The following is a 23451-nucleotide window of genomic DNA, read 5'->3' as shown; positions in this document are numbered from 1 at the left end:
CACTGTTGTTAGGTTTTAAAACAGGAACAATTGGTGTGGCCCAGCTTGTATGTACAATTGGCTTGAGGACCCCTTGCACGATAAGCCGATGTAATTCTGCATCAGTTTTTGGCCACAGTGCGAAAGGTACATTGGAACGTCACAGGTGGACCAGAGTAAGTTCCTAATTCCTCGGAGAATACCTAGGGAAACTCCCTTGCAAGCCTTTCCAGACTTTCTGTGCAGAGACTGTGTACACCTTGAATACTGATTCCCAAAGGTGAGAATGAATTTCTTCTCAGAAGACTTTCACGGGAGCCCTTAGTAACAATGAGGGGTAGACTCTAACAGATCCATACTGGATGTCAACACTGCAGCTACGCAAATTTTCCACAATCTGTCCGTTGTAGTTCACAGGCAACACTCAGGTTTCAATAACTTGAGGAGAGGGTGCCAAAACAACTGGAAGAGTGTGTTTTCATCTATGAGGGATACTCCCAAATCTGAGTTCACTTCCATTTTGCACTTCTTTCCATTTATTACTACAGTTGCAATCATCTCTGAACCTTGAGTTTCAACAACACCAACATTTTGAATCAAATATAGTTTTTGTACCTCACATTCTGGGGAGGACTCTAATCTGTGAATGGTTTAGGAGTGAATCCATTTGCCACGGTCTTTTTGTCTCCCAGAGCTGGCCTTCAAGCGGCAAACCCTCTTTATGTGGCCCTTCTCCTTGCAGGCATGATACTCCTCATTCCTAAACCTGCACTCCCTTCATCTGTGTTGGTCGCCACAACTCAAATTTGTCTGTAGATTAACTGGTTTACGTGGTGCTGTTGGTAGGGTATAATCCACCAAATTTGCTGGTGATAACCTGATTCTTGATTTTTTCGGAGTAAGTGGACATTGCTGGAGAATGCCTGGTGAATTTCTCTCACGTTACGGGATGCTGTTTCAGCTACCAAGGCTTTTTCTTGTGCAGTAGCTAAGATCAAATTTTGTTCAGAGAGCAGGCAATGTTGGATTGCTTCACCTTGAACCCCATAAATGAGACAGTCGTGAAGCAGGCCTTCCAGGAGATCACTGAACTCGCAAAATTCGGCAAGGCGACAGAGCTCAGCCAGGTAATTTGCTATGCTTTCATTGACCTTTTGGTCCCGTTTAAAAAAAAATGAAATCTCTGCAGGGTAACAGATGGCCTTGGGCAAAAATGTTCCTTTAGCAGGGCAATTAGTTCAGCATAAAACCACGTGTTTAGTAAGGCGGGTGCTGTGAGGGAACAGACAATGGCAAATGGTTCGGCGCCACAGACTGTCAGGAGGATTGTTCGCTTCTGTTCTGGGTTTTCCACTTTGTTGGTTTCCAGGTAACAGGATAGCTTTTCCGCATCAGAGTCCCAGGAAGCCAGCTGGCTCACATCAAATTCTTCTATATGCCCCAATGTAGCCATTCTAACTAATGTCAGCTGTAATAGACAGAAAAGAAGAAGAAGAAAAAAACTTTCCTCTGATCACAAAATACAGCTTGGTCTCAGAATGTTGTTCTACAATCTATGGATCTGTTTTCAGCAAAGGATCCCATCCTTGTCGCCAGATGATATATTTTGAGTTCAGGAACAACACTCTAGATGCCCCTGGGTTGAACTAACAGTTATTTATTATTACAACTCTCTGGAATCATATCCAGGGTGAATCTTAACAATTGCCCTCAGTAGATGTATGCAGAACTTATATTTGCTCTGCCTCTGACTTGACCCAGTCCAGGCCTGTGGAAAGAGAGAAACCAGGAATGCCTCTGGCTCCTCCTGGCAGAGACAATGGAGTCCCCAGTGCTGCAAAAACTGCCACAAAGGAAACTGAACCCAGCAATGCTGAACATGAGGTCTTTGGCCTGCATGGGACAGTGCAAGAAAAACACAATAAGACACAACACTTAGGTTGAATTGTCTTTCTCTCAAGCCAACTTGTAAAGGACAGTTTCCTATCTGTGTAACTTATGTTCATGTGAAATCTTGCACTTGCCTATACTACAAAGCATGTTGTTTATCAATCCCAAATGTTTACTAAATGATCTGGATCTCTGTCCTGACTGTTTACCCCCTCACCAAAATTTGGGTTTTTTTGTTAATGTTACCTGTGATTATTTTTTTTATTTTCCTCTAAGTCATTGATATGTTAAATAGCATTGGGATAAGAACAAGTGTTTGTGGCCTCCTATTTAAAATACTTCGATTAGATGGTGATTCCCCATTTACAAGTACCTTTTGAGGCTTCTTGGTTTAGCCCCAAGGTGTCATACCTGTGGCCCATAGGCTGGGTCCAGCTCACAGAGCTCATGCGATCCATAGGTCTCCTAGTAAGGCTGGGAATTGGGGGACTGAGCAGAGATGGAGCCCAGCACCGAGATCTGGGATAGGCAACTCTATACAGATTGTGTCTTGGCCACAGGGGCAAGCGATGGTAGCATTAACCCCTACCCTTTCTGATGCCGCTAGTCCTACTGCGACCACCACCTGGCCCAACCCCCAAGGAGTCCTTGTGACCCTAATCTGGTCCAGAAAGCTGGGTGAACTTGATACCCTTAGTGTAGCTAATATATGCTAACATTGATTCTTCAGTCAGAATATTATGCTATAGAAAGGTACATCTTACAGATGCCTGCCTTGACCAAATTTAGAACCCCGCCCCCCCAAGTTTGCTCATTTGATTTTGAAACTTGTGTAGGGGTCGAAAAGGAATTTTACCCTATGGTCAGACTGGCACAGACTGTAGAGGGTTTTGCCTTCTTTTCTAGCAGGGGGCATGGCCCCTCTACCTGGGATCTTGAGTGTACATATATGAACAACCTGTTACAGAAGCAGGACATTGGCTGCCGTGGCCCCCTTACTTTACTTGAAGCAAGGCTGTGTGTTAGGTCTTGTGTTGTGTCAGGACTGAACAGTAGTTTTACTAAGAGTTTAGATTACTGATTTGTAGAGGATGTTTTGGATAACGGTAATTCTGCCTCAGGTAGGGGCCTGGATTAGATGTGACTTCTCTGTCATGGTCCCCCTACATTACTTATGGTAAGCCCAGGTGTTAGGTGTTGCGTTGTGCCAGGATTGACAGTAGTTTTACGAAGAGTTTAGATTTTGGATTTGTAAAGGATGGTTTGGAAGGGGGTGGGGGCATCCTGCCTCAGGCAAGGGACTGGATTAGATGTGACCTCTGCAGGTCCCTTCCAGCATGACTTCTCTATGATTTTACAAAACAGCAAAGGGTAAGCTGGTGAAATCATGGCTAGGGCTCAACTTGCCTGGCCCTTTCCTGTCTGGCAGTAACACTAAGGAAAAGCTGTGGGTGCAAGGGCAGCAGTGACCCCCTCCCTGACTCTGGGTTTCACATCTGACCCCCTAACACCCGCCTTTGTCATGCACCCTCGCGAAGGTGAAGCAAAGAGCATCTCTCTCCAGAGTATCCGTGTGTGGGCTTGGGGGGTCTCTAGAGGGAGCTTTGCCAGCTGCAGGGACATGGGGCTGGGACTACAGGGGCAGCCTGGGCTGCTAGCACCTGGCAAGGCAAGGCGGCTGTCCCGTGCCCCAGACTCCATGTGTCCAGACCCCTTGCAGGACAGACCATACAGCAGGTCACACCACTGAGCACAGTTGCCAGGAGTACAAATAATTATATCCGAACAATAATTTCAGCCCTTGTACAATCAATAACACTAGAAGTGTTCAAAATGCACGATAATTGTTGAGGCAGATAACTGACGCAGCACCTGCAAAACCCAAGTTACTCTCAGAGCGTCTTAACCAACTTTCGGTCTTGCTGTCAGCCTCAAAACAAATGTTTCAGCTTAGATGCCCCAGTTCCCACTCACTGGGAGGTGCGATCACGTCCTACTGAACCCCTGCCAGCGCTGTCACCGAGCGCCACCCCAACTCACTCCCGCACGCACTGTACGCTGGCACGCGTCTGCGCCTGCGCGCCTAGGCAGCAGCGGCGGCGGCCGCCGCTCAGGTGCCCTCAATCACGTGATATGGGGCGATGGCGGCTCCCGCGACGCCCTCAGCGGGGCTGGGCGCATGCGCAGAGCCGTTGCCGCCGCTGTCGCTGCCGCTGCCGGCCTCGGCGGGGCTCTATGGGGAGAACATGGCTCCTTTCCCCGAGGAGGTGGATGTTTTCACGGCCCCGCACTGGCGGATGAAGCAGCTGGTCGGCCTCTACTGCGATAAGGTACCGCGTGCGCGCCGCGAGTTGCCGCTGTGCCCCGGCCCGGGCGGCCGGGCGGGCCCGCGGAACGATTTACCGAGTGCGCAGCTGTCAGCGCTTCTCCCTCCCCCCCCCCCACCCCGTGGGCTCGTCCCCCCCCCCCACCCCCCCCGCGCTTCCACCTGCGGCAGACGCGCGGCCCCGCCCCTCCGGGGGTGCAGGTCCCGTCCCTCCGTGGGGGCGGGGGATGGGGGGTGAGCGGGCGTGTGCAGCGCCCCGCACCTGGAGACCCCCGAGCGGGGGCCTGGCTGCCAGGGGCGCCTCATTCCTCTGAGCAGCGTCCTCATGTCTTCAATAGGACATTATGCTCCTGGAAGCTCAACGCGATTGTGTTTGCTGAAAAACTATTGCTCAGTGGAAAAATAGGCAAATAAGTCTGCAAAGAAGCAGCCGCCTTATTTCCTTGACACGGCTGGCTGTCAGCCATCTGGGAGTGACGAAGACCTGGGTCCTCAGAGTTAAAGCATTTCTTTATTTTGAGGCAGGCAGTGATGAGAGAGTGCTGGCAGCAAACCTGAAAGTCAGGTTAGGACTCCTTGAGCAGCTTGGGTTTTACAGGCGTTGCATTAATGAGCTGCCTTAAAAATCATGGTATGTTTTGAAGGGTGTCCAGGTTGTAGCTGTATTGGTCTAGAGGAAAAAGCAGTTGGGACTTGTGGACAGAAGTCATATCTTTGATTAGACCAGCAAGGTTTTCGCAACAAAATTTCTTTAATTGCAAGCATTCGGGCACAAACACCCTTCATCAGGCATCAGAGAAAAGATTGTAAAAGTTCTCCTGGGTAGAAATGGAAATTCATATTTCAAAGGATTTCATGGAGGCGTCAGTAGTACATTTTGAATACTTTTGCTGTTACTGATCATACATTGTGCTAAGGTTGAAGTTATTGTGCAGATACGATAATTACTATATACTTGGCAACACTGCCTCCAAGGGGCAGGGTCTTCCTCAGGCCTCTTGACTGCCATTTGGGCATGTGGGCCGGAGCCCACTGAGCAGAGCTTTGGGCTCCCTTGGAGATGGGGCCGCTAAGGTCTTATCACTCATTTTTTGGGACAACTCAAAGACAAAATGTGGGTCCTGGGGTCAGAACAAGTGCACCAAGGGGAGCACCAAGAAGAGCGCTTCAAACACCACCCACTGGCCCACAGATGAGTCCACCGAGCCAGTGGATGCTGTCCTATGAAACTGCTTTGAGACGGGGATGGACCAGGGATAGGAAAGTGGACCTGAACCTTCTTTTCTGGTTAGCTATATTGACAGCTTGGTTGGGGCCAGGGGGAGGTTGACCAGGTCTATTTGTCATCTTTAGTCACGTGGGGCTAGGCCCACCGAGTCCCACTTGCCACAGGCAACATCTTTTGTTGGCCTCCCTTGGATGGAGAGGCTACAGGAAAGGTGAAATCTGATTCCTTGGGACAAAAATAATGAAAAAAGGGACAGGAATGGAGGTCAAAGATTCATAACAATGCCAAGGGAGGCACTGAGCAGAGCACCACTGGCCCTCAGATGAGTCAAAGGAGCCAATGGAGGCTGCCCAGCGATACTCTGCTCAGAGACGGGAACAAAGTAGGGCAAGGAAAGTGGCTCAGCAGTCCCTGGGGATCCTCCCAGCCAGAGCCTCCTTCCTGGTCAGATACATGGCCAGCTTGGTCAGGGCCAGGGGGAGGTTGACCAGGAAGTCCTGGGACTTGATGGGGCCATGGACAGGGAGTCTGTAAATGAAAGGTGTGGAGAGAGGTGTGGTCAGCAGGAAGGGTGACCAGTGTTTCTTTAGGTTGTCTGTGTTTCATAGTTTGTAGGGTCGGAAGGGACCTGAGCAGATCATCTAGTCCGACCCCCTGCCATGGCAGGAAAGAATACTGGGGTCAAATGACCCCAATACTGGGGGTTATTGGACCCCCTGTGTATTTGGGGCATGCTGATCCTAGCCAACCTAGCCAGCTACCTGACCAGGAAGGAGGCTGTGGCTGGGAAGACCCCTGGGAGCTATGAGGCTCTTTTCCTGATCTCTCGGCTCGTGTCACTGGGGAGCATCAGGTGGCTCCTTGGACTTGTTTGAGGGCCAGTGGGCACTGTCTAGTGGCTCTTCTCAGTGTCCCTGCTTGACGTACTAGTTATTAACTTGTGACCTCCACTCCTGTCCTTGTTTTCATCGTTATTTGTCCCAAGTATTTGGTAACACATCATTAGTGGTCCCTAGTATTAAAAGGGGCTGATAGTTTCCTTGGTGTGCCTGGGCCTGTGACTCTTCTTGACATGTTAAAAGTCCTGTGTATTTGGGACTTGCTGATCCTAGCCAAGTTAGCCATCTGTTTGACCAGGAAGGAGGCTCTGGCTGGGAGGCCCCTAGGGGCTGCAGGGCCATTTACCTAATCTCTGGGCTTAATTTCACTGGGTAGCATCCACTGGCTCCTTGGACTTGTTTGAGGGCCAGTGGGAGCTGTCAGCTCTATTTGGTGTCTCTCCTTGGAGCACTTGTTTTAAACCTGTGACCTCACTCCCTTTAGTGGTCCCCCAAACTCAGCTGACGCATACATAATAGATGTCTGTAATAAGGGCTAATTGTTGCTCTCTGGGTTTAAGTCCCAAGTTCCCCTTATGCGTCATATAGGCCTGTGTAGCTGGGGTAAAATGAGACCAGCTTTCATCTGCAATACGTTCTTCCTCAGGTCTGTCTGGCATCCAGGAACTGGTCTCACTGCCCCAACCACAAAATTAGTCCCATAAAAGAGATCAGCCTAAGAAATCCTTATTGTTCGCATACTTTCTGGACAATCACAGATACAGCATTGCTTTTAAACTGTCATTTACTTCTATCTCTTTCAAAGGTTTGGCCTAATCACTTGGGATGTGTTAAAGTAAATATCGAGCTGGTTGGATAGGAATATTGGGGGAGGGGTCATTTTTAAAATACTGACAGAACTCTCTTATCTTTTACTTTTTCATTTTCATACAATAAACTCTTTCGCTAAGGCATATGAAGTGGAAATTTGTATCCAAGCATTAGAAGAAATAGCAGGTGTGTAGGTGGTAGGTTTGTATCACTTTTCCTGCTATAGGTTTATTTACGTCCTTTGTACTTGAGGTCAGTTTTATTAGCTATGTAACAGAAAAGTTTCTAGCTTGTCTCTTGAGTTTTGTCCTTGAGTGATCTCAGTTCTTAATTAGATCAGGTTGGGTTTCCACTTATGGTACAGCCATAATCAGCCAAATCCAAATTCAAAGCTATTTTTTTTCTTGCAAAGAACTCACAAAGACCACAGCTGTGGATTTCTAGTTGAAATCTCTGAGTTGATCTTGACTCATGTTTGTAAACCTAGCAGTGCTAAAATTGCTTGGCACCCCATACCACCTTTGAAAGGATCTTAAGGCACCCTGGTTGAGAATTACTGGTCTATACCAACAATTGGCCTGTGTCTATACCAACTGTACAGTTGGTCCCAAAAAAAAGAGATCACCCACAAGAATTCTTGCCTCTTGCACATCTCCTGGACCATAATGGCAATAGCATCTTTTCCACACCCATTTACATTTGGTGTTTGTCTGTGAAGTGCCTATTTTTTTTACAATAGCCTGATGTATTTTCTCTGATGATTCCCTCATGCTCAGAGAAAATTTTCAAATTAGATGCAAATGTACAGTGACAGTTTTGCCAGTTTCCATCATTATTGGTAAGACATTGGTGCACTGACACTCCTACCAGTCAAATGTGGGGCTTTCCGTAGATTTATAGATGCTGGGGTTGGAAGGGACCTCAGTGGATCATTGAGTCCGACCCCATTGAGTCCACTTTTGATGATTGTTTAGAAGATTGTATTTAGGTGGTGTTCTTTAGGATGGTTAGATGTTGTGCTTTCTCAGTGAGATTTAATCAGTGTGACAGAGCCATAGACGGAACACTTAATGGTGCTTGACTACATCTGTGAAAGTCATTCAGTTTTATCATTTTCTTACTGAGTAAATGGAAGAGCCCTTTTCATAAATCTTTCCTAACTTCTTGGATAGCATCTTCAGCAATTTGGACACACTATTCTGGGATTTTCTTTTCATATGTAAAAATAGAAGCACTCTTCTTTATGAATTCTTACAGCTATTGTCAAATCTTGTTTCATGTTTCATGAGCCAAGTATTATTAATCTTAGAAATGATAGAAAGGTGGGGAAGGGCCGCAAGTCACCTAGTCCATCCCTTTGTACTGATGCATAAATTATTTCTTGAATGCCTTGTCTAACCTGTTTTTAAAAACCTTCAAGTAAAGGGATTGTACAGCTTCCTCAGCTTGTTGTCATGCTTCACTATCCTTATATTTAAATATTTCCCCCCCAACAGTCTAAATCTTTGCCAAGTCAGCAAGTTTCTCCATGTTTACCTGAAGTGTAGGACAAGAGGAACAATTGATTTCCATCCTCTTTTTAATGCATTTTGTGTTGGATGGCTGCTATCATATCTTCTCCTGGTCTTCCTTTTTCAAGGCTAAAACTCATCCCTTTAACTTTTCCACATTGTGTGTGTTTTCTAAACTGCTTCTAATTATTATTGTTTTCCTCTGGACTGTTCATATCTTTTTTTTAAGGTGCTCAAAGTTGAACACTGATCACCAAGTGTTGCATAGTAATTACTATCTGTCTCCCCTAATTATACATCTCAGAACAAGATATGCCTTTTTTCTTTGGTAAAAGGATTGCATTGTTGACTGATGCTCAGTCTGAGGTGCATTCAAACTCTACAGAGTAGAGCATACTTTCTATTCATCATTCAAGTTAATAAAAATATTGAAGAGAATCAGGCCTGGGACCAACCCTTGTGAGACCCTAATTGGTGTACCATCCCAGTATGATGGCAACTGATTGATAACTATTTTGGCAGCAGTTTTTTTCAGCTAGTTGTATACCCATCTAGTAGCAATTTAATTTTGTGAGTCTTTCAGAAAGCTTCCAAAAATTAAGATATACTACATTATTGCTTCTCATCCGTAGTTTTTTGGAAGAAGGAAGGAGTTGGTTTGAGGTGATTTGTGAAATCTGTTTTCGTTATTTTTATTGCCTTAAAAACCTTTACATCAAGGATGTGCCATAGGTTGGCCATGTGACATAAGTGGCATGGGCAGCTTGTGTGTGTGGCATGTGACAGATTGGAGAGGGGACAGGAGGTACTGTGGCAGATAGAGCAGCAGATCGGGTAGGGAACACAGTACAGGAAGCCGATAGGGTGGGAGAATATGGAAAGTAGAGCAGCAGATTGGACAGGAAAGGGGATTGGAGTGATATTTTGAGAAGGGCACATGGCTAATTTATGGTATGCCTTCTAAAATGTTTGGCTCCCGCTGCTTTATGTTATAAATTGATCATCTAACCTTTTTTTTGCGTCTGAGCATCAAACCAAAACTGCCTGGTCTGTAATTCTCTGCATTCCTTTTTCTCCTTTCTGAACATGGATGCTAGGTTTTCCCATGTCCCCTTATGCATCTTCTTTATGTTTTTTCTTTTGTGAAGACTGGAGGAAAGAAAGCATTGAATAGTAGTGCTGTGTGAAATTTCAACAGGTGTTTAATTTCAAAGCTGTTTCAATGCATTTCAAGCTCAAAATAGTGAAATCGAAACAAAATGAAAGGCTTTGAAACAGCTTTGAAATGAAATGAGGGCTGTGGTGCTGTGCCAGACTCCTTCTGGGGCACATGGGTCCCCGGATCTGCGCACAGGATGACAGCAGGCTGCCCCTGCTGGCTGGGGCCAGCATCAGCACCTGAGTCTGCCTGGTGCAGCCCATGCTGAGTGCTGGGCAGACTCGGGTGCTGATGCTGGCCCCTGGCAGCATGCTGTCATCCTGCATGCAGATCCAGGGGCTGCGCCACCCGGGAGGAGTCTGGCACAGCCCCGCATCCCTCCCTGGGGTGCGCAGGCCCCTGGCTCTGCTTGCGGGGTGACAGCAGGCTGCTGCTGCTGGCAAGTTTATATGAGTTTTTCTTTGAACAGTTTGAGATGCAGTTTCCCAGAAACCGCTACACCTATCTCCTTGAAACATAGCAGACTTCATACCCTCAGAAGGGGCTACCATTTGTACAATTTTCATCTGTATCAGGCAAGAAATGACAAGGTTATAGGCATTTTTTGTGATTGCCCATTATAGCCTATGGGCAAAATGTTGAAATGGCAAAAGAGTTTCAATGAAATGAAACGGAACAGTGTTTTGAAACAGCAAAACAAAATACTGTCCCTTTGAAACGGCGAAATGGAAGCTGAAATGAAACGATGCTATTTTGCATAGCCCTATTCAATAGTGTTGTAGTAATTTTTGTTCTTTCCTATTAGTTATTTGATTCTTTCTGGTTTTTTTCCTCTCCTAACATAATAGAGAACCTGTTCTTGTTCCTTTTATGGGTTACAACTAGTAAGGGGAATTTTTTTCCTTGGTCTTTCTGATCTGATTCATAAATATTTGTGCTAGTCCTTTAGACTTATACTGTACTTAGTTTTGAGTCATTGTTTCCTGTGTGGATGTCTCTTTGATTTTCAGGTGATTAAAGAGTTCTCGCTGATGCAACCGTACTGGTTACTTACAATGCTTATCTTTCTTTTTCATTTGAAGAGTATGCAGTTATGCTTTAAAGGTCGTTTTCTATTTCTGTAACTGCCTGTTCTCAAATTATCCTTTAGATTATCTATTTAATTATCTATTTAACCAGGAAGGAGGATCTGGCTGTGGGGGACCCCTAGTGATTGTGAGGCCATTTTCCTCCACTCCCTTGTCCCTTCATGCCTCTAGACTGTGTTCACTGGCTCCTTGTACTCATTTGAGGGCCAGTGGGGACTAACTGATGTTTTGTCCTTGGCGTCCCCCTTGGAAGTATTTTTTATTAACCTTTGACCGAATTCCCAAGCTCAAGGTTTTCCTGGTTTTCCTAAAACCCACCATTCCAATGGCAAAGCAAATAGGCCCTTAGATTATGAGTCAGTCACGTGCAGCCCATGGGCCAGATCCAGCCAGCAAAAAGATGTTACCCAACCTACCAACCTGGGTTTGGTGGGGAGAAAATCTGTACCATCTGGCTGCTCCCCTAGGACTGTGCTGTGTTAATTCAGTCAGCTGTTGCTAAAAGGTTGCTGACTCCTGCTTTAGAAAATCTCCCTGAGAGATCCTGCTCATGAGTTTGAGTGAAGAATTGATTTTTCCATGAGTTTGCTGAAGCCCACATTCATGTCAATATTTTAATCTTTTAGTTTTTCCTTTTTTTAGTTCTGCAGTCACATTATATATAGAATTGTACCTTTTAAATTTGTCATGGAGCACATTCAGGGAGAGGTGTTTCAATCGTTTCTTTCCATTGTTAATTCTGTGCTGCACAGAAGGTGGTTTATTAAGGTAAATTCTTTACTTCTGTTTTTTGGTAGGATAATCACAGAGTAATTTCTTACATGTTAAAGGTATAAAAATGCTTTCAGGTGGAGGTAGGCAGGCAAGGTTCTTTGGTAGATGTGATATCTTTTATTAGTCCAACTGAGTAGTTGGAAAAAAGTTCTTGGTGAGCTTCTGGGCACAGTCATCCTTCAGGTGAAGCTCAAATTTTCCTAGAAGGGTGAGGGATTAAAGTGATAGTTGAAGCAACTAAGTAAGCATTTGAAAAAGCTATGATTTTTTTTTTTTATCCAAGTACATTAGAATTGTTTCATTTTAGAAAGATGATCAAAATAATTGACATCCTGACTTTCCAGTTCAAAAGACAAAAAGTATTATTTGGTAGCTCAGGTGGGGAAGAGAACAGATTTTCTTGTTTTATGATTAGCCCATTCTTACACTATCACTCACGAAAAATTTGATAATGTTTTCATTTTGCTTTAGAAGAATTCTGTTTCCATTACTTTAGCATATGTCCTCACTCATTTCTACCAGTTCTTTAGAACAGTGGTCTCCAAACTTTTTTTGATTGCATACCCCATCAGTAAAAAATTTTTGAGCATGCACCCCCAATACATGTATATTTATTTGACATATGGACCGAGTGAGGGCGCCAGTATCAATCCGTATATTAAATATTAGTAAAGCTTAATTTCTTTCTTACTTTTTTAGATAAAAAATAGATATAAATAGAAGTTCTAATATCTTCTGCCCACAACCCAGTGGATCGTCTTGCGTACCCCATGGGGGTGCGTGCAACCTACTTTGGAGACCACTGTTTAGAATATAGGCAGCTGGAGTTAAATTTTTGTACTTGTCTTTAGTGCTTAGTTATTGCTAATCAGCATATTGCTGCTTACACATTTACCTACTTACAGAATGAGAAAAGTACCACCAAGCACAGTAGTTCCCAAGCTATGATCTGTGAGCCCATAGCAAACACTGTGTGCGCTGTACTGGGCCCTTGTGGTGCACATTAAAAGGGTGCATCATTCTCTGTGAGAAATGTTGGAGGTTGGTAATCCAGAATGTCTGGGAGGTAGTGATTTAGAAAATTCAACACTGGTAAAGCTGAAAAATAAGATGAGTTAGGTTTCTGTGTAAAGCTATCAGGTGCCCTGTCATCCTTCTAAAGATTTCTAGACTTAGAAAAATCAAGTCTTCTAAGAAATCACAGCTCCATTCTGTATTTCCTCATCAGGGTGTAAAGACCTTTGTATCCATCCACTCATTAGCCTTGCACCTTGCCCCCTAATCAGTGACTGTACCTGTTCTTTTTCTCATATCCGTTTCTAGACATTTTTGCAACTTCTCTTTATCCTTCTTAGGAAGTTATCACCTCACTTTATACCTCTTCGGAATATTTTTATTTCCAGTTTATAATGCAGACTGGCTGCAATTAAAAAAAATCAGGTATGTTAATTCTTGCAAATCAGCGTTTCAGTGAAGGTCTGATATTGTTTTTCTCCCCTTTTGTTTGTAGTGTAGAGCCAGCTATTTTTTAGGCATAATAGCCTACATGCACCCCAAGCCCTTTTTAGCACGGTTGCCATCTCAGGTCTTCTTCCCTCCATTCAAATTTTCCAAACAAAAATCCTCTTTCTGTACTTTTAGCTCCTTTCCTCCCCCTTCTGTTAGTTTTTTGTTTGTTTGGAACAGCTGCAGATTTTCCTTATCCTGCCACAGCAGCCTCTGGGCTTCAGTAGTAACCCAGCAATTCTTTTCTACGCACCTTACACTCCAGGCAGTATATTTTCCATATATAACATGCAACAGAATATAATATGCAACTTGTTTTTGAAAGGCAGATGAAAAAAAGTACTTATTTTCCAGCGTTAATGCTGTATAGACAAGGGACATAGCCTAATTTAAATTCACCCTCCCTTTCCTGTTTAACAAAAGCTGGAACCCTAGTTGCTGCTGGAGGCTTGTCTCCATAGGTGGATGATTGTGAAAAGAGCTCAAGATTCTTCAGGGTTGTAAACTAGAAGGAAAGAGACTAGGAACAGCTAGCAGACATCAAATTGCTCTGAGAAAGCTTAGCTTGATTGGTGGAACATCAAGACCATTAAAAAGGAGAGGCGATCTTTAGCATCTTGGAGTGAAGAACAATGAGCCCTTAAATCAAATTGACTCAGCTGCTTGTATAGTAATGCCAAAGCTGCTGCAGTGTGGAGTAGGAATAAAAGCAGGGTGCTTCTCTGGCAGAATATATGCTTTCCTATTTAATACATGCACCCCAATTTTGGGGGGCTGATTTTTTTTGGCGGGGGGGATAGGTGCATGATAAGTATGAGAAATATGGTAATACCCTTGTTTGTGCCTCTACTCTTGTTGCCCCAGGCAACAGTAGTGACACTTACCATTTCTGCTTCTTGCCACCCTAGGAGGAACAGTTTCTTTCCTGATTTCCTCTTCCATTCTCTGGAAAAAAGGTGGAGGTGAGATGAGAAGCTGCACACCTGTGAAAGCTGGAGGCTATAATTAGTATCTTGTAGTGTTTATATAGGTATTATGCAATTATCCCAGAACATGGTGCATAATCTCTGAAATAACTGATTAGGTTGGATTTAGTCTGCAGCTTCTGAGAGGATCTTAGTTTTTAGTTTGTTTTTGTAGTTGGTTCTGCCTAAAATAAGGGATTAAGCAAGAGCAAGGAATTTTCTGTATGTTTTCTTTTGAGTATCTTGGAGACTTGCACAAGGGCATTGTGGTCAGGCTGGCACACAGAGGCAAAAGCATTCCTGAAGTGTCTGTAGTGGGTGAGTCACCAGAGTAGTGGAGACATACCCTGAGGCTCCCTTCATTTTACTCCATTTTAGTGAGTTAGGGACATTAGGTATGTTCTGATGTATGGATAAGAGCTTGTCTGGCAAATCAGATGAAGGTGTGAAGTCATGCATATAAATTACATATGTAATGCACCCACATGGATGCTCTTGTTCAGACTTAAGCTCACTTGTTCTTGTAAAGAAAACAGAAATTTGTTTAAACTCTGGGGGGAAAATGGATGATGCAGAAAGCCCTTTGCTTCACTACGTTACACGAATTAAAGCTCAAATGATTGTGGGTGTGCATAGCTTTTAGTAGAGAAGAAATGATTTTGTGGGTGATATCTTTTATTGGACCAACTGCATGGTTAGGATAAAGTTAGACAAACTTTCCAATGCACGGCTTTCTTATTTTGTGCAGTGTTAATACCAACTTAATTAAAAGCTATGCAATAGCAGTTGGAAGGAAGTTTAATAGAGCACAGACTTCCATCTATAAGATTTTATTTGATATACTGTATTTACTCAAATCCAAGATGATTTTTTTCCCATCAGCAAGGGTGGGGGGAAGCCCTGGCTTGGATTTGGGTGCTGGCTTGGGGCAGGTGGCAAAGGACAAGCAGTAGTGGGGGCAGGCATGTGGGAGAACAGGCACAGGCTGTGGGAGGACAAGGATGATGGATCTGGCCCCTCACACTTCTACCACAGTTGTAGAGGGAGGGGGCAAATTTAAGATGACCTTCCACTAATTAGATTCTATACATGAAAAATTGTAACAAATTTTATAATTTTTCATGTACAGAATCTAATTACAGGGGGGTTGTCTTAAAATTTAAGTCATCTTGCTTGGTTTTGGATAAATAAGGTACTTAAAGCAATTTTGTAACCTAATTTAGGTCCAAAATTAAAAAGTAGTATTCCAGGTTGGGGCAGGTTTTTTTTTAAAACTCTGCCATCAAAAGAATTAGATTCAGAGTTCTTTTTGTTATCTTTGAATTTAGTACTCCCCTGTAGTATGGTGAATTCATTTAGGTGCTTTATCTGACCTTCATCATCATCATCTTCCTTATCTTGACACCTATAAAATGCGTTTAGGTTATATAGCATCCACTACTGTAGTATCACAGCATCTCATGGCCTTGTGTTATTTATTTTCACAAGTAAATGCTCACCGTGTACTCTGTGATAAGTAAGGGAATGCTATTCCCATTTTACAGATTTGGGTTGAGAAGAGGGCAAGACAGAGAGCCTTAGGGTTAAATCCACAAAATAGCACATTGTGATGCTGAGCCTAGGTTCTCTGCTGTCTGTCTAAGTCCTCGGACACCTATGCTTCCTTTTATCATGCACATTAACAGTTAGGATGTGTGGAGGGCCAGTAGGGGGTGCTCCTGCATTGAGCTGCCCACATCTCTGCACCCGACCATCTTCCAGGCTCCGAATGCCTCCCTACGTAAGGGGCGCCTTATGTCCAGCCAACCCCCTTCCTGGAGCACACTCGCTAGCCAGGGGGTAACTTCGCTGCCACCACCCCGAGAAGGGGCTGTCTCGGCCCTGTGTCCTCGGGGAAACGCAGGCCTAATAGTCCGATGGGTACTCGACCCAGTACAGGCACTTGGGGCACTTCCCCAAGTCAGGGGGCAAAAAGTAAAGTCTCCCTTAGTCCGCAGACCTAAGGGGTCTCTTAGGCATAATTTAGACCCACCCCTCAATAAGTCTCCCACACCAGTCAAAAAGGAGAACTTTATTGATTACAAGGGGTAGGGTAAACTAGGGTACAGGATTGAGTGATATCTTAGAAATCCTAAAGAGCAAATAGTGTGGCTGAGGTAGCCTTTTGATCACGCATCTGTGTTACTGCCAGCTAAATATCTAATCCGATTGAGTAGCTTACTCACAAGCATCTTCCAGAGGCTGGTTGAGTTTCCCCTCTGGAGTCTTGGGGTGAGACAGAGAGCTAGGTTCAGATGGTACGGCTTCTCTGTCTCCCCTGCTTTGCTGCTGCTTCACCTCATGGCCGAAGAGAGAGACAGCCTCCTTCCCCCCCCACAACCTATATAGCCCCTGTGACCTCATTAACCTGGTCCAGTGGAGGTCAGCCCCAGTTGGCTGTCAGCCAACTAATTTGAAATACATCACCTGTTACCAGGCAGACTCCAGCTCCCCAGGTAGATGCCCCTCACCCAGGTGGCTGATGCCAGTCACGTAGGCAGGGGGAACAGGTTTCCCCTCTCCTTCAGAAATGCAGCCAGCTCAGATTACCTAAAGAGACAGGCTGAGGTGTGACTCCTCTGTGCTGGGCCCATCTTGATCACATTGTCGCAGGGCAGAGATTTTGGGGAGAAACCAAGGTGGCTTTCTGCCACAGGATGTGCCTGTGTAGTACAGTGGAGTACCATGTAGGAATATTCAAACCAGCTTGGGTAGTGGGAGTGATATAACTGCATTAGCGAAGCATTCTTTTTGGATTAGTAGCTCTTTTGAGAAGCAGGGTATATGAGCTGAGGTGAAGCACCATACACTGTGCTGCTTCAAGTACCCAAGCTAGCTTTGAACAGCACTGCATTGTGCCACATTGGCATACCCTTAAGCATCTAAGAGCGGGAGTTGCAGAAGGCAGTATGCTAGAGTTGGGAGTGGCCTAAACTAGTTAGGAAATGCAATGAAGAAGAGTGGGACAAGCCCCTCCCCCAGGTAGTTCAGGACTGGAGGGGTGGTACCTCCTCCACTCAGAAATCACTGCCAAGATCACCCTGTCAGATTTAGGCAATTAACTAAGATCAATTCTTTCTCACAAAAAATAAAAGGAAGAGGAGATGGTGGTGGTGGGCAGCCCACTTATGCCCAATAGCCCAGCAATTAGAACACCTGCCTCAGAAGTACAAGAACCGGTTCGGGTGTTTTCTCTGCTTCATTAAGAGAAGGGATTGGAAATGAGGTTTTTAAGCTCCCAGATATATACTTTGACTACTGAACAGTTTGGTGCAATGCTGCTGCTGCCAGCACCACCTCCTACCCCTAGGCATTCAATGTGATGTAGATGTGTTTTGAAAATACATGCTAGATTGAACTTCCAGGAGTGGGGAATGTTTAGTTTGATAATCTTGCCAGAGTTTAGGTACTAAGGTATTCATTGCCATGAGGATATTTCTCATGCCCAGGAGTAGAAATTTAAGTTCATAGGCTGTTTGGCTGAGCAGCAGGTTGAAAATTTTAGACTTTGGATGTTGTAGATTTTTTTGGGTTTTTTATGTTATAGCCTAAAATGTCCCTGCCACAGACTTACTTGACTAATTGGGGCCTTGTGACTGTAAGGCTATCTCTTCTGATTAGCTTATTCCACAGCTCCAGTCTTTTAATAAGGAATGCCAGAGAGTGAAACTGATGGGTCTGTGTTCATTGTCCAAGGCAAATAAAATGTAGGAAAATAAGGAAAAATAAACAGTATAAACTGTACAAAATTATTGCAAAAAAACCCAGTTGGTGCATAACATGGTGCTAGTTTCAGAGGTGAGACAAAAATGAGCTCAGGGCTCCTTCAGTTTAGTATTGTATTTCAGAAGAAATGCTGTGGCTGAAGAAGGCTCAAGGAGAATTTGCATCTCCTGCCACTCGGGATTGACAGCCATGAACCCTTTTTCACAGCTAGGCACTCAAGTGGCTGGGCAAACTCTTTCTCTCTGTCTTGGGGGAAGGGGAAGGCGCAGGTTCCTCTGGAAATTCAGTCTTTTTTCCCTGACTCGACTTGCTGTATCACCCTGTACAATTGCTCGATTTATTAATTTTTCCCTTTTTTATAAAATAGGGTTAATTTTTTTTCTCATTGGGTATTTTAAAAATTAACTACCTGATTGGTGCAAATGTATGACTCACTATATAATCTTGCCAGCATTGTTCTATGCTGCTTCATTCTTCCGAGCACAAAATAATAGTAGCAGAAACCTTGCTCTTTTCTCAGAAAAGAACGTTTGGACTTAGCAAAGAAAATTTGGGCGCTGCAGGCTGCGTGTATACTTTGTTTGATCCTGTCTGAATCCATGATCATTTTTTCTGCTATTTTAAGATAGTTCATGAATTCGGCCATTTTAAGTCATACTGAAATCGTTGTCTTTGATACTTAAATTGAAGTGGATCCCTTCCTGAAGTCTTCTTTGAAGAGATCCTAGTAGCTTTGGTCTTTCCCTAGTTTCTCCTTTATACTATTAGCTTTTGAACCTAACAACTAAACACTAAAAATGTTTTTTTTTTTAATTTTTACATATTCCCTTATCTATGAAATAGTAAATGAATTATAGAAATATGTATTTCTTCACAGGAAGCATAGTTTTATCCTTAATGTTGGTGCAGTCACAGACTTTAAATGGTTTTAGGGAGTGTTTGTTTTGTGTTGAACACTAGTTCTTTGGTTGCCCTCCATTACTGATACATTTTGCGGAGGTGGGAGCTGTGTGGGAAACCCCTTTTTGTCAGTAGGTCATAGCTGATTCTTTGAGAGTTGGAAAATTATAGAAGGCAGTAAGCTGATTTGTAGCAGGGTGTTCATCTTCTTTCCATCCTTATTGGTTGAAATGTGTTTGAAAGTCAGTTTTGACTTGGTCCTTTCCATTTCTGCTGATATTGGCAGGGACCTCTTCACTGGTTAAACTAAAATATTGTATATATCAACAGTGAAATATTTGATAGATTAATTATGTGGATTTAGAAAATTGCTAGGGTTAATGTTTGAGCTAACTAGATGTTTTAGATGACTGTTATTGTGTTTTAGATGAGTCTGTTTCCAAAATATGTACCAGGGTCTGATTATTTGAGACAGAGAGGTTTTGGGGGAGCTCCCTCTGTTGGGAAGCCGATGCACAGAGCTGTGTTTGGTTCCATCTGCTGGGCCTGTTCTTGGGTTTGCTGGATTTCAGTAAACCGCAGTGCTTTTTTCTCCTTTGGTATCTCTCATGCATTTTGTGTTTGGGCTTCCTTTTTATCTTACCAAAGGAAAAGAGTCCTAAAACTTATTGAAGGCACCTAGGATGAGTGCTGATACCCCGCTGCTTTAAAACCCATCCTTTCTTATGACTCCAGCTGTGTGAATATTCTGGAATATAGTTGACAATTCCGGAACATGTGATAGGCATAGCATGTGTTTTATACTCATTGTGCAAGGCTGTGTGCAGGGCTTCAAAACATCATTGCACTTTAGCATCATAGGAAAGTAGGGTTGGAAGAGACCTCACGAGGTCATCTAGTCTAGCTCCGTGCTCAGGGTAGGATTATCCCTTACTAAGCCATCTCAGCCAAGTGTCTGTCTAGCCTTTTTCTAAACATTTTCAAGGATGGAGATTCCACAGTTTTTCTAGGTAACCTGTTCCAATGCCTGACCATCCTCATAATCAGAAAGACTTCTTCCTAATCTCTTACCTAAATTTCTCCTGCTGTGGTTTGAGGCCATTCCTCCCAGTCCTGTTCCCTACAGCCACAGAGAAACCCCATGTCCTTCCTTTCTATAAAAACACAATAGAGAACAAATCATACAGAAAACAAGTATCCTGAACATAGTGCCTTTACATCTGGCTTGTTCATATGTTGGGAATCCAGAGGGATTTGTGTTCAGTGTGGCAGACTTTTCTTCTGCATAGGTTGTCCTTCATCTTCAACTGGTGAAAAATGACATGAAGAATAAAGCAGTCTGTCCCGTAATCTTTAATTCCCTTCTGTTCTGCTACTGTCCTCAGCAGCTGTAACAGCTAATCATATACCCCTGCCAAAGGACCTCATTGCTTCTAAGCCTCTGCTAGCCTGCTTGGCATACCACTTGGTGGTTAAAGTTAAGCATTCTCAGTCATCCCTGGTTTTGTGGGTGCCTATGCGAGTCCTTGAATCAAAAGGTCTTCCTCTGTGATGCAGCTTTTTTGATAGCAACAGCTTTGTAAAACTACTAAGCATTTATAAGGTGTATATAGACATAGTGTCCAAATTGCAGGTAGTTTTAATACCAAAAGCCTCTATAGTCCCTACTTAACAAGGTCAGGAGGTAGAAAGATGAAATAGAAATGGACCTGGTACAGAAGAGTCCCCCAAATGCACCCAACAACTCTTTAGCTTTCTTCTGAACACTCTGAAAGCTCCAAGACTAAACATAAGAATTAAGGCAAAAAAAATAATCTGGGCCTTGGGGAAAAGCAGGCTTCTTAGGCAGAGGGGAATTTAGGAAAAAACCCCTCTCTTTCCAGACTGACTTTTGTGGGTTAGTTCTTAAAGCGATAGATGGGGTTGTCAGACTGTCCCATAGTTGGGGTAGAATACAGGTCTTGAGGCTAATCTTTTCATAAGAAGTACTGTAGTAGAATACATGCATATATGTTAAATCCAGTTCCCTGAATTTGCAAGCAGTCATTTGTTCAAGGATTTCTTTAATCTTTACTTTCAGCAAAATTGCCACTTCAAACTTTCTTACCCAAGAGCATGAAGGGAAGATGGATCTTTCTAGTTTCTGCATTGAAACGGTTACTGAGGGAAAAAGTTATGAGCCAAACACTTTCTCTTATTTGTATTTGTAGATTCCAGCACATAACTGAGAAAATAAATCATATTTGGGTCTACAAAATATCATATTTAGGCAACTATATAAGATGACCCCCCAGTAGTTAGATTCTGTAGATGGAAAATTGATATATTTATTATAATTTTCCAGCTGCAGAATCTACATATTGCAGAGTTGTCTTGAATTCCTTCCTCATGCTATAGCAGGGAAAGCAGTAGCTGGGGAGAGATGGGGTGAGGTGGCCCCCTTGCACTCTGCCTGCCCACTTCTTCTGCCTTCAGCATTGTTGCCCCAGTCTTAGCCTCCCCCACCCCGCTCCTGCTCCACAGTTTCTGCCTCTTCTTCTTGCTCCTCCCAGTCTCTTCCCCTCCCTCCCCCACCTTACCATCAGATGCCACTGAGGCTGCTCTGTCCTGGAGCACAGCATGTGGAAGCTCAGTCGTTGCCTGGTCATGTAGCACTGTCGGTGCTGCTGATTGGCTGGGAAGGGGAGGGCGTTTTCAAGCACTCTGTCTGGGGGAGACCCCAGACCAAGCCAGAGCTGAGCTCCACCTGACTGTAAAGAGTGGAGGGGGAGGAGGAAGGGCAGGGCAGAAGCTGCAGAGGGTAAGTGAAGGTAGGGCGGGCAAGAGGCTGCTGTGAGTGTGACTCTGGCCCTGCCCTGGGCTCACAGCTGGTCAGAGCCATACCGGCCACCTGTTCCCCTTTCCACTTTCTTTGCAAATATAAAACGAAGGGCTTGTCCCCCATGTTGACTGAGGGCAGGGGAATCTCATTTTATATTCAAGTAAATATGGTACTTTTACTTTCAATCAGCTCGTCTAAAAGATATTAATAGTAGTAGTTTAATGTTATCCAATATTTGCATCTATTGAGGTTGGGGAGACATTTTTTGCCTTAGCAAATGACAGAATCATGCTTGAGTGCAAAGTACAGCTTGTAACGTACTGTAGGCTGTGCTGATTTGGAGTTGCGTTAGTACTTGGCAGCTACTCAGCATGTGTCACTTGTATCCCTAGTGGCAGTCAAGAAAATAACAACACTGCAACAAAAATAATCACAACCTGTGGCCTTCTTGCTGACTAGTAGATATCTGTATATTTCCGTTGGTTGATGGAACAAAAACAAACTTTTTCTACCCATTTCCTGGTAACCCCAAGGCTAGGAGAGGCAAAGTCTCATCTTAACTGCCTTTCCCATTTTTTCTTGGCTTTTGTGAAAATCTGTCCACATCCTTTCTATTACTCATGCAGTGTAGTTCCTTGTGAATAACTCTGCTGCCTCTGCAAATACTCATCGCTTTCCAAGTGAATGCCAGAACGGCATTGGCTTGTTTCTTGGTAATTCCACTACTTCCTGCAAGGTTTTGAGTAATAGGAGTTATACCAGCCAGTCTGCTGGTTTCACTCTGGGCTGCTTTGGAAAACCCTGAAGAGCAGCCTGATCACCAGGGATCCTGGTTTTCTCTGTTTAAATAAAATAAATCCCCAATTTTTGGATTAAAAAAAGTAATTATGGAAAAATGTGGATTTTGGGTTATTTTTTTAAATCCAAAAATTGGTGATTTTTTTATCAGAGAACCAGTATCCCTGATGATCAGTGGAAAATACTGATTTGCTTTAAATTTTGTTTGTTTTTGTAAAAAGACTTAAATGCTTAATAAAAATAAAGGAAAACCTAAACTGGGGAAAAAAGGTTGCTTAGGTTTAACAATTGCTAGGGGAAGTTTCAATTTGCCACTTGGGTGAAAAAGTATTAACAAGTCTTTCTTGTTGAAAAAAGTACTAATGTGATTGGCAAATTGAAAGCTTTCCCTAGCAGTTGTTAAACCTAAGCAACCTTTTCCCAGTTTAAGCTTTCATTTACTTCTATTAAACATTTCTAGTCTTTTTACAACACAAACAAGTTTTTTGCATGTGTAAATTTACAGCTATTAAAGAGTAATTAGCATACCGGTATTTCTTGCCTGCACTGTATAGGGTGTTTATAAAAAGGGAAATTTTAAGACATGCATTTTGATTTTAGGAGTTCTGCATCTCTGTACAATCTAAGCTGTATCCAGTGAGCTCATTTGGCAATTAAAAATTGCCAGGCATTCAGGATGGAAGAATAATCCTTCTAGTCCATTTCAACCCAGGTTGGGTTATTAGCAGTGCCAGAATTTTTCAGGTACTATTAATTTAAAGTTTGCTAGTAGAGGCAGTATTGTCTAAGTAACAGCGGAGCAAGTGTTAATGTAGCAAGCAGCAAGTCATAGTTACTATGTAGCAAGTATAAGTAGGGTGACCATATGTCCCAGATTGATTGAGACAGCCTCCAAAATCTGGGACTGTCTCAACATCTTTGCAGTTGGAGAAAATTGAACCCAAGTTTCCTGGATTGGTTGGAACCTGCCCGCACATTCCCAGCTCCTGAGCCAGAAGCTGTGGGTGGGTAGGTTCATGACAGTCCGGTACTTTTGCCTCAGTCTTCTCTCAGGAGTCCAGCCAGTGGGCTGCTTTCTGGTCTGGACTCTTC

The 23451-nt window shown here is 43.7% G+C and overlaps 1 protein-coding gene across 2 annotated transcripts in view; it reads left to right on the top strand.

Moving 5' to 3' along the window:
* Positions 1 to 4034: 4034 nt before the first annotated feature.
* FBXL5 (F-box and leucine rich repeat protein 5) overlaps positions 4035 to 23451 on the top strand; it is a 64739-nt gene continuing 45322 nt past the window's right edge. The window contains exon 1 of one of the 2 annotated variants that reach the window (XM_090035623.1): positions 4035 to 4199. In XM_090035623.1, coding sequence (XP_089891749.1) covers positions 4116 to 4199 — 84 coding nt within the window. In that variant the 5' untranslated portion in view covers positions 4035 to 4115. The remainder of the gene's footprint in view (positions 4200 to 23451) is intronic. The other variant, XM_090035622.1, reaches the window with a different exon arrangement.

The sequence above is a fragment of the Crocodylus siamensis genome, chromosome 2 (assembly GCF_052110815.1).
Source record: "Crocodylus siamensis isolate JL-2025a chromosome 2, ASM5211081v1, whole genome shotgun sequence".
Classification (NCBI taxonomy): Eukaryota; Metazoa; Chordata; order Crocodylia; family Crocodylidae; genus Crocodylus; species Crocodylus siamensis.
Note: the sequence above shows the minus strand (reverse complement) of the source record. Positions and strands in the feature narration are given on the sequence as shown.